The sequence below is a fragment of the Sturnira hondurensis genome, unplaced genomic scaffold (assembly GCF_014824575.4).
Source record: "Sturnira hondurensis isolate 20B ecotype Veracruz unplaced genomic scaffold, ASM1482457v3 Scaffold0005252, whole genome shotgun sequence".
In the NCBI taxonomy this organism is placed as follows: domain Eukaryota; kingdom Metazoa; phylum Chordata; class Mammalia; order Chiroptera; family Phyllostomidae; genus Sturnira; species Sturnira hondurensis.
Genome location: NW_028077883.1, coordinates 6,147,303 through 6,166,929, shown reverse-complemented (window position 1 = coordinate 6,166,929; position 19,627 = coordinate 6,147,303). Strand labels below are relative to the sequence as shown.

General features: G+C 41.6%; 1 protein-coding gene across 8 annotated transcripts in view; it reads left to right on the top strand.

Annotated features, from left to right (window-relative positions):
• Positions 1-19,627, top strand: part of DYNC1I1 (dynein cytoplasmic 1 intermediate chain 1) — a 294,039-nt gene that overhangs the window by 210,561 nt on the left and 63,851 nt on the right. For 7 of the 8 annotated variants that reach the window (XM_037046446.1, XM_037046445.1, XM_037046444.1 and 4 more), the window contains one exon: positions 17,034-17,180. The exons of the other annotated variant lie outside the window; for it this stretch is intronic. In XM_037046446.1, the coding sequence (XP_036902341.1) occupies positions 17,034-17,180 (147 nt within the window). The remainder of the gene's footprint in view (positions 1-17,033; positions 17,181-19,627) is intronic. 8 annotated transcript variants of the gene reach the window in all.

Sequence of the window (19,627 nt, the reverse complement as noted above, 5' to 3'; positions counted from 1 at the left end):
CATCATTCATTGCCAGATTGAAAAAGAAAAGAATGCCTGGGGTATAAAATTCTGGAGTGTTGTCATGTGTCATTCTAGTTCTCAATACTTGCCTCTTTTCTGTCAACATGCTTAAGTACAGTGTTTCATTTCCAATTATTCCAAATTACTCTTCGACACCAGTTTTACACGATACATTGATAGAACTGACATTGGACAAATATAGTAGGCTGTCATCCCTTTCTGAATGCTACTGTTAAGTTAAGGATAAGGCAAGGTTCCTGTGCTTGTTTTAACTGAGAACTGGGAGAGTTTACCCAAGTGACACAGACTAACAGGCTTAAAGACATCGGTTACTCCAAAACAATTGAAAAACTTCAAAGTGAAAATATGTAACTGCCCATCCCTGGAGTTCCTATAGGTTGCCTGTCAACATCATCCCGAAACTGCCTCGATGGGAGAAGGGCTGGGTGGCAGTTGGAGATAGCTTATTGTCATATATGGTTTAACACCACAAGGACAAATTTGAGAAGTCGTGACACAAGGTATACAGATCTTGATTGACATGATGGTTGGTAGCACCTCTAGTGGGAGAGTAATTCAGTGTTTTTGACTTAGATTTGAGGGGTTTAGTTTGGAGAGAAAGAACAGTAAGACTCGGAGGTTGTTAATAATGGTGGAGCTTCCGTTTCCTCTGGTAGGATTGCAATATACTCAGTGTGTCTTTACTCCTGCCTGAAGATGACCACCTTCTCATTTTGGTTGGTTGATCCGTTTGAAGCGGTCATTGGAGAAAGGGGTTTAATGCAAGCCGAGGTGCAAAGGAATGGACAAAAGTTTTAAATCTCTATTATGGCTACATCTCTGTCTCTATGTGACAATAAACAATTCACTTAACTTGGTTTGGAAAATATGTCGCAACAGATTATAATCTGTCTACCAGGCAAAAGAGACTAGAATACAACCAGAGTGCATTTTTATGGAGAAAGATGTAAGTTGAACGTGAGGGTGAGTGAGTATGACGGTTGTGTGTCTGCAAGGGATCAGGACTGTGCAGTGTACATCTGACCATGACTTTGGCTAGTGATGACCATGGGAATTAGCTAAATTTACAAATAATTCACAGTGTTTAGTTTACCAATTTCTCAAAATATTTTCAGGTTGCTCAGATATTTATTGAACACTGTGGTAGGCAGAATAAGGGCCACCCAAAGATGTTCACCTCTTAGTACAGGAACCTGTGAATGTTACCTCACAAGGCAAAGAGGGCTTGGCAGGTGTGATTGAATTAAGGATGCTGAGATGGGGAGATTACCCTGGATTATCTGGGTGGGCCCAATGTAATCACAAGGGTCCTTATAAGTGAAAGAGGATATCAGGAGAGTTAGACTCAGAAGGAAATGTGATGATGGAAAAAGCATCTAAGTGATGTGATGTGAACAAGACTCAACCAGCCATCGCTGCTTTGAAGATGAAAGGTGGCCGGCCACGAGCCAAGGAATGAGGTGGCCTCTTGGAGCTGGAGAGAAGGCAAGGAAATTGATTCTCCCCCCAAACCAGTGCCAGTGCCTCAGTTTGAGTCCTTCTAACCTCCAGAACTATAAAGTAATAAATTTGTATTGTTTGAAGCCACTTGGTGGGTGGTAATGTGTTATAGCAGCAATAGGAAATGAGTACAAATACCTACTAGTTCTCAGGAACTGTCTTAGGCATGAACACAACACAGAAAAGCGACACATTGCTCTCCTGCCCCTAAGAGGCTCACAAGTTCAAAGTGCCTATTTGATTTTGCCCGTGAGGAAATGAAGCTGATATAATTGCTTGATTTTCACACAGAGTATCAGCCTTAATTACCAGCCCCTGGAACTTTACACACTAACATCTGTACCATATGAATATGGGGAAAAAATTCCATTCTGCCTCTCGGCACAGATTTGGTGTGTTGCTCTAAAGGCTGCTATCCTCTGACCAGTACAGGAAACAGCTTAATACCCGTCCACTCACTTTTATTTATGAGGAATTCTAGGATTATCTATAAAATAACAGTCCTGCTTTTGCATTCAGAAGAGCTGGAAAACCCTAAAGCCATTAACAGAGAAAAAGGTGGCCTTTCCTCTAGGACAGTGGTTTTTAACCCAAAGAAAGAAACTGGCCTAACGGAATTAAGTCACACAGCAGTGGCAATAGCCCTGCTTGAATTTGAGCTTCTTGACCCCCTTTTCTGTCTCTGCCCATTTTCCCCACAGACACTAGAAAGCCTGGATCCAGGTGCATTTTCAGAATCTGAAATAGGAATCAGTCCATCTCACTAACTTACTTCCCAGCACACCGTGTGGATTACCAAAGGAAATTAACATGTAAAGAAACTCTTTGGAAACTACGAGATCCACATTAGTCCTCTCCCTATATTATTTGGCTGCTCTCACTGTTGGTGTCATTTTCAAGTGTGGGGCTTGATTTAATAGACAGCCAGAAACTGTGGATCTAATCAAATGGTGCTCGAAGCACATGACTTTCAGTGTGGGAGAGCTATAAGAAATATTTTCAAGTTTTGGAGTGGTCTGCCTAAGACGAAAAGTATTCAAAAGGAGCTGGAAAATCAGGCTTAGGGATCTTATTTTTCAGGTCTGTTCTAGTCACTCTGTGAAGTATTGCAGACAATTCGTTATAATTTATCACACTGATACTCTTAGGTTGGATGAAGCCCAAATACAACTGAGTTAGATGCATATTAAATTACCTCTAACTTTAAAAGGAGGGTGGTCTTACCACCACAGGATGGAGTTCATTAGCAGGCTGAGAAGTTTTCCTTAACTCTTCATTATCTGGTTTCATATTGTTCCTCGGTCCCAGGGACCATTGGACACCTTTCCTTTTTCAACTCTTGGAGAAGCACACTGAGCACATTGTGAGTCTTAGTTGCCACCAATTCCAAAGATAAAATACTCATCATCACAAGTCTATAAACGAAACTCATATGACTATGAAAACTGCTTTGATTCTTTACATAAAATCATTGTTTTCTTTTTTAGGTGAAAAGAAAAAAGTATGTGTTTGTGTGTGTTTATTGAGATCTGTGTAATGCAAAATGTTCCACTTCATTGTGATAACTAACATCGGCTGTACTCTAACACTTGTGTTCAGGAGTTATAGTCACAGTTCTTCTACCTGACCAGCAGACCACCCACAGCATTCAGTGAAGGACGTGGTTCAGACAGGATGCAATGTACAGATGGCCTTTAATATGCTTCCACACTCGATTTCCAGAACTCAGAACTCTAAACTCCCTGTAAATGACATTTGAAATGTGCATTCTAGGTCTTTTAGGTGGGAGGAGGGAAGGACAGCAGGGACAAAAAGGACAGAGAAAAACCCCTGAGGCACTGTAAATTTAATCATTTGGCCCCAAAGGAATTTTTATTCATACCTTTTTTGTTTGTTTCTGAGTTTGTTTACCACCTTGTTCTTCTTGTAAAAACTAGGTCAGGTTGAACTTGGAGAATTTGATATTTATTTATTGGTTGGCCTTCCAAAGATACATAGATGCTATGTTAAAAGGGGATTTATCTCAGCTTAGAAGTGAACCACTGGGACATAATTTTATCCCTTTCCACACTCTAGGCACTCTCAGTCTTTGGATCTCTTGTTAAACATCAAAGAATGCTCATTGGAAAAGGGGTTGGTATGGAAATTGGGGGATGGGTGAGACTTGAGATTGGATGACAATCACAAAAATCAGTTAGCTCTTGTCTCTTGCATCCATCTTTTAGCAAGCACTCAAATTCAATTTTTTCTAGTCCTTTTCAGTACTTCAAAGTAGCAGTTTATCAATAGAAGCACCAAGCTAGACACAGTCCTAAGAGGTCATCTGGTCATCTTGGTGCCTTAGGCATATGCGTATCTAAGTAATTCCGGGCAGATAACAAGAGACAAAGGCCTTCTGCCTTTGAACCACCTTGTTTCTTTGGCCTAGGACCTCCTTTCCATGTGCTTCCCTAAGATCTATCCTCACCATGTAGTTTTAATGTGAGAGAGGACATATTCTTGTCAAATTCTTTTATTTTCTTGCTAAATTTAGACTAATTCCATGCAGTAACAGCTGGCAAAACCATCACAGTAACTTAAAAAAAAGTAAAGAGCTTATGCATAGTGGAACATTTTAGTTTTGTTTTTTGTTTTTTTAATGGTCCCTCTGTAATTTCTGACCTAAGTGGCTTGGTAATGATCTAATGTGGGCTATTCCATGACTCTTTGGGTGGACCCTCCAAATGTAGATTTATTTTGTCAGCAGGGTGTTGCTGAGTGACATATGGAGACTGCGTGTTCTTCCTTTTTGACCTCTTCAAGCATAAATCCTGAATCCTACAAATGCAGGATGAAATCGCCCCCAAAGCAAGACACAGATCTCTCGATCACACAGTCCTGTTTAGTCTTGCCAATACAACAGTTCTGAATCCGATTAGCCTGCTTATTGTTTTATTTATAAAAAACAACACCTGATAACTGAATTCTATTGGATTCTATAACTGAAAGTCATTATTGCCCCTTTTCAGGGCACACAGCCAGCAAGCATTCATAGACAAAGGAGCTGGCTCCCTTTTTACGTGGCTTAACTCTATCAAGGGGAAGGAGGAGGCAGAGACGGGGCGGTGGGGGGGGGGGGGGAAGGACCTAATTCAGAATGCTGTGTCTGCCCCCTTTGCAAGGAGTTAGTACTTTTTCAATAAAAAAGAAATTTAATTTGTGGCTACACTTCAAGTAAGATGGTTTGATGGTAAAAGTGGAGCAGTCCCAGCCCTTGATTTAGAGAAGTCGTGTGGCTGAATCCCTTAACGTCGCTTTCATGTGGTTTGGGTGAGCCATTCTCAGAAACCCCAAGTAGTTTTGAAGATACTAAACTGGAGACATTCACAATTCTCCCCTCCCTTTTTGCTATTAATCCTTCATGTTTTAACAAGCGCTGGCGTTAATGCTGCCTACACTCTTTCCTGTCACACTGGTCCTCTTTTTCTTTTCTCTGAAATAATCTCTTCTTTCTAGTTCATACTCACATAAATCAAAGGGTTGGATGTTGACACATTCCATATTCAGATATCAACATCCTTTTTTTAATTAAGCAGGATTTAGACATTTGACTTGAAGAAAGCTGGTGTGTTTTTTTTTAATTTATTTACTTATTTTTAGAGAGAAGGGAAGGGGGGAGAAAGAGAGGGAGAGAAACGTCAATCGGCTGCCTCTCAAATGCACCCTGATCAGGACTGAACCCACAACCCAAGCATGTGCCTTGACCAGGAATCGAACCCAGGACCCCTCTCTTTGTGGGACGGTGCCCAACCAACTGAGCCACACTGGTCAGGGCCAGCACTGGTGCTTTTTAACATATGAAGCAATCCATACATTCGTCTCTTCCCATTTTTTTGTTCTTTTTATAAAATAAAAGTTTGCTCTCAGCTTGTACCACATCCGTATTCCAGCCTAGCATAGCAACCTGGGTCTCTTATTTCCTAAAAAAAGAGACTCCAAAGGGTTAGTAAAGGATTGGAAGTCTGTTCTGGAAAAGGCTACATTGATCTGAGTGTGTTTCAGTGACCGTTATTGTCAGCTTTGATGGCCTAGCCCCACCCTGCCTTGCCCATAGTAAAGTTTTGGAATGAACGAATGTATAAAAATAAACGTGTGTGTGTGTAAACCAGTTGACCTCAAATCTTGGATTTTTTTAAATCCAAATGTTTTGTAAGACCTAAAAGGATCTTTATTTAGGCCTAATAAAAAGAAAAACAAGTCGAACCCAAATTAAGGGACATGCCAGCAAATATCTGACCACCAGGGTGCCTTATAACAGTTGAGATTGTCAAAAATAAGGGAAGTCCGAGAAACTGTCACAGCCTGGAGAAGCCTAAGGAGACATGATGACTAAATGTAAATGTTGTCCTAGGTGGGATCCCGGAACTGAAAAGGACATTGTGTAAAAACTAAGAGCATCCGAATTCAGTAATAGTGTATTCAGTATTGGTTCAGTAGTTGTGACCTGTGTCCTGTACTAACGTAACGAGAAGGAAGATGTTAACTGCAGGGAGAACACGTTGTGAGGTGTAGGGGAATGATACTATCTTCACAGCTGTTCTGCAAATCTAAAACTATGATAAATGTTTATTTAAAAACAAATACTTTTTTGTTCTAATTTCTCTACAGAACTCTTACTGTCAGGATTAAAATAGGAGTGAGAGCACTTTTCATTTGATTAAAAAAAGTTTGTAAGGGCCCTGGCTGGTGTAGCTCAGTGGATTGAGCACGGGCCTGCGAACCACAGGATCACGGTTCGATTCCCAGTCAGGGCAGGTGCCTGGGTTGCAGGCCAGTTCCCGGCAGGGGACCCGTGAGAGGCAACCATATATTGATATTTCTCTCCCTCTCTCTTTCCCTTCCCCTCTAAAGATAAATAAATAAAATCTTTAAAAAAGTTTGTAAGGAAAACAAACTTTCCTTTTACAAATAAGAAAAACGACCTTTCCTTTCTGTCTGCGATGTAACATGATGGGTCACATCTAGTCTGACTCCTGGCAAAAGGAAGGTTTCCAGTGTGTTGTGTGGTTGATGGTTTGAAGCAGTCCCTTTCTGAACATGACTTTGCCTCTTAAAGATTTTGTTACCAAGATTCTTCACCTTGCTGTTGGGTACTTTTTAGCTAGAATGTATCTCCCCAAAACTAGTGTTTGTAAAGGGCTCATTTCACCTTGAATTTTAGCATGTGTCTAGCATTTTAAGAGACTCTTGGGGTATAGGTAAGGATGGAATGCCCCTAAAAATTTTCCCTGATGGTTGTTTTTTGAACTTTTTTCTAAACACAGGCCATCCTTTTCTCCAATTTCTAAAATGTGACCATTTTGCTTAAGATGATCTCATCTCATATTAAGCCTGTTATTTTAAAAACACATGTATATTATTTTCTATTTCTTGAGTTCAGGAGACTGTTTCCCAGGCCCCGTGTCTGTCTCTGATTCGGAAGTCTCTTTTGTTTGTTCAAGCACACAGAGGAACTCTTTCCTTTTTGCAGTAATTAATTATAATTCACATAATTATTTGGGGGGATAAACCTTCATTTAAGAACTTGTACTGAAATGGCATTTTTGGTTTGGCTGCATAAATGACAAGATGAAAACACTGTTTTCTCCCAAAGCAGTGACAATAAACTCAGAGCTTATCAGTAGTGACCCAGTTGGATTCCAGCTGGTAGCTGTTGAGTACACTCCCATGAAATGATTAATTGGTTGCAATTCATTCTCAGCAGGAAATACCCACCTCGTGGTAATAGCACCACCATTCCTAACAATTAGCTCTGTTGTCACCTGTTGCAACGGGTAGGCTAGGAGCTGAGACAGGAAATCAATTTCTATACCCACAAGAGAAGTCCAACTGGAAAGGGGTCAGAGATGCAATGACAAGGCCATATTAGTGAGCAAAGAGCCCAAAGCCCACTCTGCCATGTGGGGATGCATGAGGTTCCATTTGTGATCACCAGTCCCCACAACATGAAGTCACAAGTGTGACGTGCAGGGGCAGGGATTGTGTGTCACCATGAGAAAATGCAGCTGCATTCCACTGCAAGGTTTCACAGTATATTGGCTTCTAAGTCAGCCAGCTTATAGCTCGCATCTGGGCTTTACCTCTTACTATTCATTTGATCTTAAACTAGTGACTTTGTTTGCCTGAGTCTGGAGTTTGTAATCTGAAAAAAAAAATGGAGACAAAATCACCCACCTAATAGAACTGATACAGCAATATCTATGACATGTTTGGCACTTAATAGGTGCTCAAAGTTTGTGGCATACCCCCCACAAGCAAATAACCATGTAACCTGGTGTGACGGTGATAATGACCATTAGTCCTCCTAATAATAAGCAAGGAAACCCTCAGGTGGTCAGTGTCAGCCCGGAAACAGATCACAAAGGGAAGCGGAGGTGTAAACCTTCACTACCTTGTCTATGGCCACACCACCCCGAATGTGCCCGATCTCACCTATACCTTCCCTATCTTTTCCGTTGATCGTTTCCTAAGAGCCTACTCATTTAGAAAGGAAGGGGAAGTAAGGAGAGATGTAAAAACTAGTACATAAAACGGAAGAAACTGAAGCAATGGCGTTGTTACCAGAGAAACATTTATTGTATCACGTGTGTCTCAGTTGGGCAGATGGTGAAACGACGTGTTGACCCCACGAAGGAAACATTCCAGGTGTGGCCTACATGGGTGGAAGAGGGAATTTATCCCACAGTGACCTTGGACCACATTCTAATTCATTGTTTTAGAACCGGGTTCTCCAGATTTCTCAGTGCTTCAGAGCACCAGGGCGCTTGTTAGATACACAAACCAACAGTTCTCTTCAATATTTTGATTAAGTAGGTTCAGGCCACGACTTAGGAATCTGTATGGTTTTGGTGTTGTTGTTGTTTTTCTTTTAATCCTCACCTGAGGACATTTCTTTTTTATTTCCTTGAGAGAGACAGGAAGGGAAAGAGGAAGGGAGAAAGAGAAACATCGAAGTCAGGGAGAAGCCTCCTGTACGCACTTGCACCAGGAATCGGTACCCAGACTGGGAATTGAACCCGCAGCTTAGGTTATGTGCCCTGACCAGGAATCGAACATGCAACCTTTTGATTATGAGACAGTACTCGAACTGGGCCACACTTTCCGGTGCTGTAAGGTTTATTAGTAGTAGTAGTAATAATAATAATAACAACATAGTAAGCAGCATACAATATTATATTAGTTTCAGGTATACAATATATTGATTCGACATTTATACACCTTGCAATGGGATCACCACAATAAGTCTCACAGCTGTCTGTCACTGTGCCGAGCTGTTATTACCTGTATTCCCGGTCTCTGCATGCATCCCCATGGCTTACGGATTTCACACCATTACTGGAAGTTTGTATCTCCTGCGCCCCTTTACCTTTTGCACCCAGTCTCTCCCCTTCTGCCCTCAGGCAACCGTCAGTTTATTCTGTCTATGAGTTTGTTTCTGTTTTTGTTTTTATTCCACACGTAATTAAAATCATATGGTATTTGTCTTTCTCTGACTTCTTTTATTTAATGTAATACCCTCTAGGTCCATCCATATTGTCACAAATGACATTCCTTAATATGGCCCGAATAATATTCCATGGCAAACCACATTTTACTTATCCATTCATCTCTCAACGGATGCCTAAGTTGCTGTCATATCATGACTATTGTAAATAATACTGCGATGAACATTGGGGTATGTGTATCTTTTCAAATGAGTGGTTTTGCTATTTTTGGTGAATACCCAGATGTGGAATTGCAGCCTTGTATGATAGTTCTACTTTTTCTTTTCCTTTTTTGTGGAGAAGGGAAAACAGGGAGAAAGAGAGGGAAAGAAGCATCAATATGTGGTTGCCTCCAGCACATCCCCCGCTGGGGACCTGGCCCACAACCCAGGCATGTGCCCTGACTGGGAATCGAACTGGCGACCCTTTGGTTCACAGACCAGCACTCAACCCACTGAGCCACACCAGCCAGGGCAGAATCTGGGTTTTTAATAAACACTCTAAGTCATATGTTCAGATAAGTTTGAGAAGCATTGATTTAAGATAGTACTTTTCACTTGATTTCACACGGGAATTTCCTATGAAATTTTTAAAAGTATTGATACTTAGGTTTCAGCCACAGAAATTCTGATTCGATTGGTAGGAACTGTGGCCTGAGCATCAGGGAATTTTTAAAGCTCTTCAGATGATGTTGAGGTAGAGGCAAATTTAGAGTAACACTGATTTAGAAAATAGCCTGAGGGGTCCATGCACCTGTAAATTATAAGTTAATAGTAGTCAGATGTAAAGGCACATCACAGATAAGTAGGTTCCAGCTCTGATTTGAGATGCGAAATATGCTTGAAAAAATCAGAAAACTCCTGGAAGTCATGTGAAAATTATCCTATTTGCCCTAGAAGTTTGTTGTATTTAAAAGTACTTGTACCGAAGGGGCTACCAACTATGATTTCGGGCTGAAATTCCCCTAAACTGGCAGTCCTTGAAGTATGATGATACATATAAATAATAATATGGCATGAATCTATTCTTGGCTTTCACTGGAGAGTTGTCTCTGGGGCTAACTTTGCACTATTTCTTCTTCCTCCTCTAACTCATTTTCCAAAGTCAGTAAAAGCCAGGGCTTGAATATGAGCACTAGATTTATCAGGGTGATCACTTTGTAAGGTACATAAATGTCTAATCACTATTTTGTACTCCTGGAAAAAATATAATATCACATATCAACTGTAATGAAAAATACAAGCCCTGGCTGGTGTAGCTCAGTGGATTGAGCGCGGGCCTGCGAACCAGAGGATCCCAGCCAGGGCACATGCCTGGGTTGCAGGCTGGTTCCCTGCAGGCCAACTCCCAGCAGGGGACACATGAAAGGCAACCATACATTGATATTTCTCTCCCTCTCTCCTTCCTCTCTGAAGATAAATAAATAAAATCTTTATAAAAAAGCATTAAAAAAATACACTTGAATAAATAAATAACCCCTCCCAAAAAATGAAAGCTTAGAGGATGCACGTAGCTAGTAGGTTTCGGGACGAAAAGTCAGCACCAGGGACTCCAAGTGTGTCAGCACCACGTTTCCACCTCAGTTTTTCTTGGGATGCAGAAACTGAAGAAGATTTTTTCAGGGAAGGTAAAGAGGATTGAATAATTATTTGAAGCAAAAAAAAAAAAAAGATTAAAATAATCCGGACAGTTGTCCTGAAGATAATAAAAAAGGTTGGTAAACTCCATGAGATCAGAGCCAAGGCTGCACACGAACTGTTTATAAACATTAAGATATAATTCACACACCATAAAATTCACCATTTTAAAGTGTGCGTTCAGTGTTTTTGGTATATCCACGAAGTTGTGAAGCATTGCCACTGTGCAATTCCGGAACATTTTTACCACCCCCAAAAATGAGTCCCACGTCCCCACTCTCTCCGTCCCCAACCCTGGGGCTACCACTCATGTACTTCCTGCCACTGTGGACTTGCCTATTCTGGACATTTCATATAAATGGAATCATACAGTGTGTGGTCTTCTGTAGCTTGTCTCACCTAACATGTTTTCAAGGCTTATCCATTTGATGGCTCCTATCAGTACTGTGCTCCTTTTCAGTGATGAATAATAGTCTATTGGATGGATTTACTACAGTTTGTTCATCTGTTCCTCAGCTGGTGGACATTGGGTTGCTTCCACTTTTGGGGCCACTGTAAATAAGGTTGTTACGAACATTCATCTCTAAGTTTTTGTTTAGTCATATATTTTCAGTTACTTCGATATATACCAAGGAGGAGAATTGCTAGGTCATATGTTAACTTCATGTTCAACCTTTTCAGGAATGTCTCAACTGTTTACCAGAGTGGCTGCCACATTTTACATTCCAACTTCTCCACATCCTCACCAACCCTTGTATTTTTCCTTTTTTGTTGTTTCCCCTGCCCCCGGATTTATTGAGATATAATTGATATGTAAACATTTGGAAATCATAGCTCTCCTAGTGCATGTGAAGTGACATCTCGGTGTGATTTGGGCACTAACTTTCAGATGCTCAGCACACAGGTCTAGACCCACGACATGATCTCAATATGGAAAGGCACGAAAATTCCAAGGTATCCTAAGAAAAGTCATCGGGATGAATGATTTCTAATCTCTGGGGAATCAGACTTTAGTATGAGCTCCATTTTTTAAAATATAAACTCAGTCAAGAAATAGTAAGCAAGCTTATTCCATCTTTGCTCCTGGGTACCCCATTCCTAATGGGGTGATAACTTTCAGTAGGTGGTTGCCCTCCCTAGAGTTTAGAAGAATGACATATGCACCCTGGAATGGAAGCTGAGGCAAAGGAAAAGAGAGCTCAGAAGGAAACTAGACCCACTCCCTTCATCATTATAAAGTTCAGTCCCCGACTCGTGACCTGTGGCTTGGCTTTGCCGCCTTTACACCTTCCACACAGTCAGATGCCTGGTGCTGCTACACGATTGTCTGTGAGAGAGGTTTTTGACAGCAAGGTTCCCCAATTCCATGTGTTTCCATTAAGAAGGGAAATATCTCTTTGGGCTTCTTAGGTACTTGCAGAAATACATACTAGCTCACTAGTAGCCAGAAGCATCTGATCTGTCTGCCTCGGAGTCCTCTGACAGTTAAGCATTCACTTTTAGGCACATGAAATGTCAGCCACCATTAACCAGCATATGGCAACAATATGGCCATTCCCTCTCTGGGGACCAACCTCTCCCCAGAAGAGATGGTACGTGAAATAGGAGCTGCTTTTGAATGCAGGACCCCTATTGCTGCCACTCGGCCATGATGACTAGGGAGTGGGCAGAGCTCCATGCACAGAAGGACAAACCATATCAAATGTGAACACAGGGGATCAGCTGCCCAGCCAGCAGTGACCGAAGGCTATTTGTCCTAGGTATTTGGGTCTGTGGTTAAGGGGAAGTACCATCCCTAAGCTGGCCTGCATTAGCTCCATAAAATAGAAAACAGCCTCCACAGCCACTTAAGGAGGGTTTGGAGCCGGCTGCAATTGAATACAGTGGTGTGCAGTGAGCGGAGGGAGACGTTGAAAGGGAAGGCTCCACCCGTCTGGTCTCTGTGGAATTCCCTCAGTGAATGGGGTAAAATAAACTGCCTCGTCTGGAAGTGGATGAGGAGGGTATGGAACGCAGTTTAGTGGGTCAGCTGGTGTTCAAGTGGACCTGTGGCAATACGGATCAAGGGAAACACGGCCTCTGCAGGGACAGCCAGGACCCAGGCAGTCTGCTGGGTTGGAAAATAAACTAAGTTTCCTCTGGATCCTCTGGATCTGTGTCTGCGGAGGACACCAGAAGTGGTCAGTAGACGTGGCCTGATCCTGAAAGCACAGTTTCAGAACCGTGCTTGTCCTTATTGAGGGGAACTATAAAGGACGCAAGTAAGCCAAATGTGATGCTTGCCCTGCAACGACACCTCGTGCTTTGCTTGTTGGTCAGGCTCATCGGTTTACATCAAGCTTTTTAACACATTGGCTTGTATTTCTGGGCCCTCACTTTGACTGTCGACATGGCCATATCGATGAAATCACTAGCCTCATGAAAGCAGAGTTCGACTATAGTGTCAGGAAAACTCACCTTGATTAGAGAGTTAACATCGTCCAAAAATTCTCGTCCAATGGATCATTATTACTCCCCTTGTGTGAGATGCTTGATTTGAATGTCTAAAGACCATATATTACATCTCAAAATAATTCTAAGGGTCTAATATTTTAAAGAATAAAATGAAATAGGTAAAAAGTTAAAACTACAATGATATCCATATTGATACATATTCTCATAGACCCAAGAATAGTAAGGTAGGGAAGCTTCTTGTTTCCAATTGATTTTGTTTGTCTAAATTGCATTAATCCTATAATTTAAGAATGCTTTACTATGACACGGACTAACTGAATGCAAAATATGAAATGCTTAGGAAAGTGATTAAATTTTTAAAATAACATTAATATTATTAAAAATGTTTTCCATACGCTATGTCTTCAGATTATGTACTGTTAAAAAAAAAGAAAGGTCACATATTTTAGTAGTGTCAATTAATTTTTCTGGAATACTTTTTTACTCTTTACAAGTGGGTGTAGCTGACAGGATGATGTCATCCTTCGCTCTTCATGCAGTCTATAAATTCCATGACAACTGGCAACAACAACTACAGCAGTAGCTATATGAACAGCAGGAGGTTGCAGGGGTTTTTTCCCCAAGACATTTTACTTCTAGGAGATTGATGCATACTTTCCAAATTAGACAAGGAGCTTTCTCTGTCAGGGCTTAGTTAGGGGACTGTTCAAAAGGAACCTAAACATTTAGATGAAAAATAAAAAAGATCAGTCAATCATCCAAACGTTTGCCACCATTACATCAAACATCAGGGTACTTAAAAACATCTCAAGAAATGACCAAATTCTAAACTTTACATCTAGATAATTGAGATCATACTGCCTTAATGTTTCCATATGAAGGATAGCATGTCAAATGTGGCATGTTCTGGAGATCTGGTTTGAGCCTTTACATGTATTCTACCATCCATTGAATATATAGTGTAATTAATGTATTAAGCTTTAAAAATAAATGAAAGTGTTGAATAACATACCTACTCCTCCCTTTCAAATCTCTCAAATATAAAATAACAATAAGTATGTCTACTCTGGTCCATGTGGTGATATTGTAAGGACTGGTTTCTTGGAAAACAACGTAGCCTCGGCTGGCAGAACTCTGGTGCCCCAAGGTGTTGTTACTGTTTCTTTAACACTAATTTGACTTTTTATCAACTGTAGCTAGAATTCTGATTTCAAGATGGGGCTTTGGTGACACTGAAAAATTTTTGGAATGATTGAGTTAGTACTTAGTGAGCACCCGTTGTTCGATGAGTAAATGAAGAGTGAACAGATAAATGAATGAAAAAGGAGGAAGCAGAGTTCTCACTTTGTGGGGTGGGAGGCTAGTTGATTGCTGACTGTGTGTTTCAGTTTTGTAGAAATAACTCCACTGTTTATGTTTCTGTAGTTTAATCTCACAACAAACTGTGCAAGGTCTGGAGCAGTATTTGCTGAAATTTAACTGAAACGCAGAAGCAATCAAGTGGTTGAGTACTGGATTTTTCTAATTTAAGGACATTCCTTTATCCATATTGATTGGAGCTTTGGTAAATTCAATTGTTGATACCACCTGGATAATTTTAAGACTTTCTGAAGCTTTAAAAAAATGTTTCCAACATAGCTTGAGCAACATAAGAATTTCATCAATTGAAAACTAAGAATTGTTTCTGTGGGATGTGTAAAACAAGAAGCTAACCAGCATTATTTTCTTTCTCTTTAATTCAGTATCATTATTGAGAGTTATTCTTGAACTTGATGAGAACCAGATTGGGGCACACGCATGTTCTCCATTGAAACGTGTTCAAGGAATTGGAACTGAAAATCATTCGAACTAGGAAAACATGACATTGAAAAATAGTCCACATTCTTTAATCTACCTCAGAGTGTCTGAGACTGATTCTGACTAGAAAGACTTAGTCTGGTAGTAGATCTGATTCTTTTAGAAATGGGCGTTTAGCTTCCTAGTCAGAAAGAGGTCATAATTTTTTTCCCCCCAATCACTTCTTTACTTTGCTGGCTTGTCAGTTACAACCTTTGATCCTCTCACTTTGTTGCTCAGGAGGCTCTGATTTCTCGCTATTGCCTGCAGAACAAAATTCAAATGTGCCTGCAGTTCTGGGGCCCATGCGACCTCTCCGGCCACATTTCCTACTACTGGCCTCTTCCACGCAAGCTCTTTCGCAGCCAAACCAGACTGTAGGCTGTCCATCAGCTTCTGTGTTGGTGCCTCCAGTCTTTTCTTCCCCTTATCTGCCTCTCAGGAACGCCGGTGTCTTTTCCCCTCCACTTGCTGAACGTTCCATGTACACATCCTACACATTTCCTTTCTCCCTATCCCACCCTTTCCACTTTCCTCTGTTATCCCCTTTCATAGCTCAAACAAACCTTCCCCCATCACACACACACACACAAACACACACACAGGTATCCTCCTCTGATTTAGTCAAGGTGTGTCCCACATGCAAGGCCACTACTTACATGTACAAGCTGTGCCCTGCAACTTGCAGGATGTCAAGCCCAGGGACGAGTGAGGACAACAACTCACCACACTCTGCACTTGCTAAGGCTTGCGCCCGTCTGCACGACCATGTTCACGTGGAGAGACACGCTCTTCTGTCTCACACACAGGCAGGGACTGGCACGGACACACTCGCAGCAGCTTGCCCATCTGCTCCCCTGCCTTCAGTGTCCTTTATTCAGTCACAAGTTTGTTAAGCGCAGTGACTGCCTTTGTATTTGCATCACGCCTGGTGCAATGTCTTACACATAAGAGCGTTTATTGAATATAATGGAAGGGATGGAGTGTATTTATTTTTTTTAAGATTTTATTTATTTATCTTCAGAGGGGAACGGAAGGAGAAAGGGGGAGAAATATCAATGTGTGGTTGCCTCTTGTGTGTCCCCTGCTGGGAACTGGCCTGCAACCCAAGCATGTGCCCTGACTGGGAATTGAACCATGGTTGTTTTGTTCCCAGGCCCACTACGCTCAATCCACTGAGCTACATCCGCCAGGGCAGAATGTATTTATTAAAAACAATTACTCCAATATATAAACACAAACATGGAAAACACTTTGGTCATCAAAATGGGTTTCGGGGCACATGTGGACCAGCCAGCTTGTCTGATGTTAAGTATATCACAGCTCTGTCTCAGCTAAGCAATTTCCTAAAAAACGTTGTGCCCAGTAGTCTTTTGTGGATTTTCAGAAACCACATCCACGATGCTATGACAGACCATGGCAGAGTTGGACTGAAATGCATTTCTGACTGTTTGTTAAAATAGGCAAAGAATAACATTAGGCACTGTCTGAAGTGGGCAGGATAAAGGTCAGGAGGATGCCCATGGGAGGCAAGGGACTTTGAGGAGGAGCCAGTTGGATCAGTCTGAGGTCAGCACACTTCCTAGAAGTCTGCATGAAGCCAAAAACGAAACAGCACCCCATCTCGACGTCTTCTAAACCTCGCCAACACTGTACATCTTACAACTCGATGTGGCCCTGACCTCAAGTAAAGAATGGCTTTGTAAAGACATCAGCGGAGAATGAGCATCAGCTCTGATACAATTTTATTAGGAAATGGGCAACGCCCATAAGCCAAGCTTTCCCATCCCCGAAACGGACGTGCACCAGATAGGTTGCATGCCTTGTCGATGACATGGCCTGGACTTCAGATTTCAGGTTTCCAGGGGTAACTGCTGGCCACCCTCTCAAGGGAAAGTCTGTGTCTGTGAACAAAATTTCCTCCCCACAGTGCCCTCAAGGATGGCTTTATGTTTTCCAGGATGTGCTGAGTTTATGTAATGAACTGATTTCTCCTCAGTAAAAAACAGGCTTTCTCCAAGCATTTCACAGCGCCCCTCTCTCCCCTTTTCCTTCACAGTCCTCTGTGATGTCGGTCTGCTTTGCTCGTTTCCACCCCAACTTGGTGGTTGGTGGGACTTACTCGGGCCAGATTGTCCTGTGGGATAATCGCAGTCATCGAAGGACGCCAGTGCAGCGGACACCCTTGTCGGCTGCTGCGCACACCGTAAGTCCAGCTTTTGTCCCATGCCTCTAATTTATAGTGATTGTGTCCAGACTGACTGACACAGCTGAGTGCAAAGTAGGTGAAGGAAGCACTGGATTTAGAGAAATCTCTGACTATTCCACAAGCCGTGGCACACAGAAAGGATTTCTTTAGATGTCCTGAAGACCACCGGTGAGGGTGGACTCTGACTGAAAAGGGACACAGGGAGAAACTTTGGAAGAGGCATCTGTTAAATTGTTTCGCTAAAGAAACCCTCCACGCTTACATTTTAAGATGGAAGCTCCTCAAACAGACCATGAAAAGTAAGCGTTTTGTGTCTAGGGAGGCACCGGGCACTTCTGCCAACAGGCCTTTTCCACTTGCCATTAGAGGGAGTGCTGTGACTTTAAATTCTGGCATGCATGGTGTAAGTCTCAACAGTAAAGTCTACAGTGACAATATAATCCCTAAGGTTAAAAGTTAACATCTCAAAGCCATTACCCATAATTTAGCAGAAGAGGTTCAGTATAGTGTTTGGAAGACGACTACTCTGTCATTTCCTTTCAGAGAATGACAGGTGTGTTCAGCAATTGTTAGGAGGAGTGAGGAGACAGGCATGTCTCCGTCAATCCTTGCTACCTTGACATTCAGGGTAGCTGATGTTCTTTCTCTGAAATGCCCAAATTATGCCCAAGGAAACAGCTCTACTATTGTTTCAATTTCCTTAATGGGGTTGCCTCATTTGTTTCATCTGCTGGCCTCAAAACCACTCTCTGGGAAAAAAAAAAAGAGCTGCTAGCTGTTTGAGCTAGACCATGAAGAGGAAAATTCTTCCGCTCTCATAAGATTGACAATAGGAAATGACAAATGCCAAGTCAGCCTTAATTCTGATTGACTGGGGCCTAAGACACACGCAGGTGAAACTAGTTCTTGGGAATCTTGGAAAATTGCTCATGCCTGCCCTGTCTCTCCAAACTAATAACAGAAAATTGTGACCCAGGAGAAGACAGGCTAGATGCAGGTGTTTGCTCAAGGAGCGTGGAAACACTTTTTGGCTCCCTGTGTATATCTGGTGTGTTTGTGAGCATACCTTCTGAAATTTCAAGAAATTATCAACATGAATGTTAGATTTTTTTTTAGCAATATGCTTTTGGAGAGAATTGAAATCCAGGAGTTCTTCCAAAGAGTTCATCTTTCTTTTTCAGATAATGTAGGATGTGATCATCGCAACCAAAATACGATTACAATATTATCCAGGAGAGTGATATTACTTCTGTTAGAAAAGAAAACGACAATGTCTTTTTCTCTTTTGCTGTGTTTGAATTCACAGCTAAAAAAAAGTGCACAGTAAATGCTGCGACTGTCTTTCAACTTCCACTAGAGCCTAGCTGATTGGTACCCAGATCAAAAGTGGTTGAGGAACAAGAGGTCCACCGCAGATTACTGACTAATTTCCTTTCACACCCACCACACATATGCATGGGGGACAACAGGAAATCCTAATTAAAGCAAAGTCCTCTGCCACACAGTAAGTTTATTCCTAAAATAAATAAAAACAATCTGGCATCTATACAGGAAAAATGAGCTGTACTGTTTGCTTTTATCTTTCCATTAAGTAGAGTTGTGTATGTTTGTGTCTGTGTATGAGTAGACATGCCCACGTGTCTGCTCCTGTTCTGGTTTCTTTATATCTCTCTCTTTTCTTTTAAACTGAGTTTTATTACTCATGAAAGCACAGGCCAGTAGTACTGATTAAAGCCAGAGAGAGCTACCACGCATACTCCTTCACTAGGCATTTGGCTCTACACCTTCTTCCAGTTGCCTTATTTTCTTCTATGCCCGCCCACAGGAGTTCCAATCCATTATGGCTTTGGTGATTTGTGCTGATGCTCGGTGGTTAACAAAGAAATCCCACTGGACTCTTGCTGGAAAACATAGGTAGATTTCAGATCCGTAACAATGTTTGGACTTTGCTTTCCCATCTTTCAGTATTAGTTAAATTAATTTTGGGGGTGACATTGGTTAATAAGGTTGTATAAGTTTCAAGTGTACAGTATTATAATACAACACCTGTATATTGCTGCTTGTCACCCAAGGTCTAGTCTCTGTCACTATATACTTAACCGCTTTTACCCTCTTCATTTTCCCCCCCACCCACCTACCTTCCTCTGTGGTAACCACCATACTATTGTCTGTGTCTACGAGGTTTTTTGTTTGTTTGGGTCGTTTGTTTTTGCTTTCTGTTTTATATTCCACATAAGTGAAATCATATGATTCTTGTCCTTTTCCATCGGCCATTCTTCAGTTTTGCTAAGTTTGCTGTTTTAGGTGAGAATTTGTTTCTTCCATTCTTTCACCCAATTTTCACACAGAGCTCTGGACGCTGTGTGGCTCAGCACTCACACTCATCACTGCTGCTGCTGCAGGCCTGCACACCCTGGAGGCTTGGGGAAAAGCCTTGTTCCCAG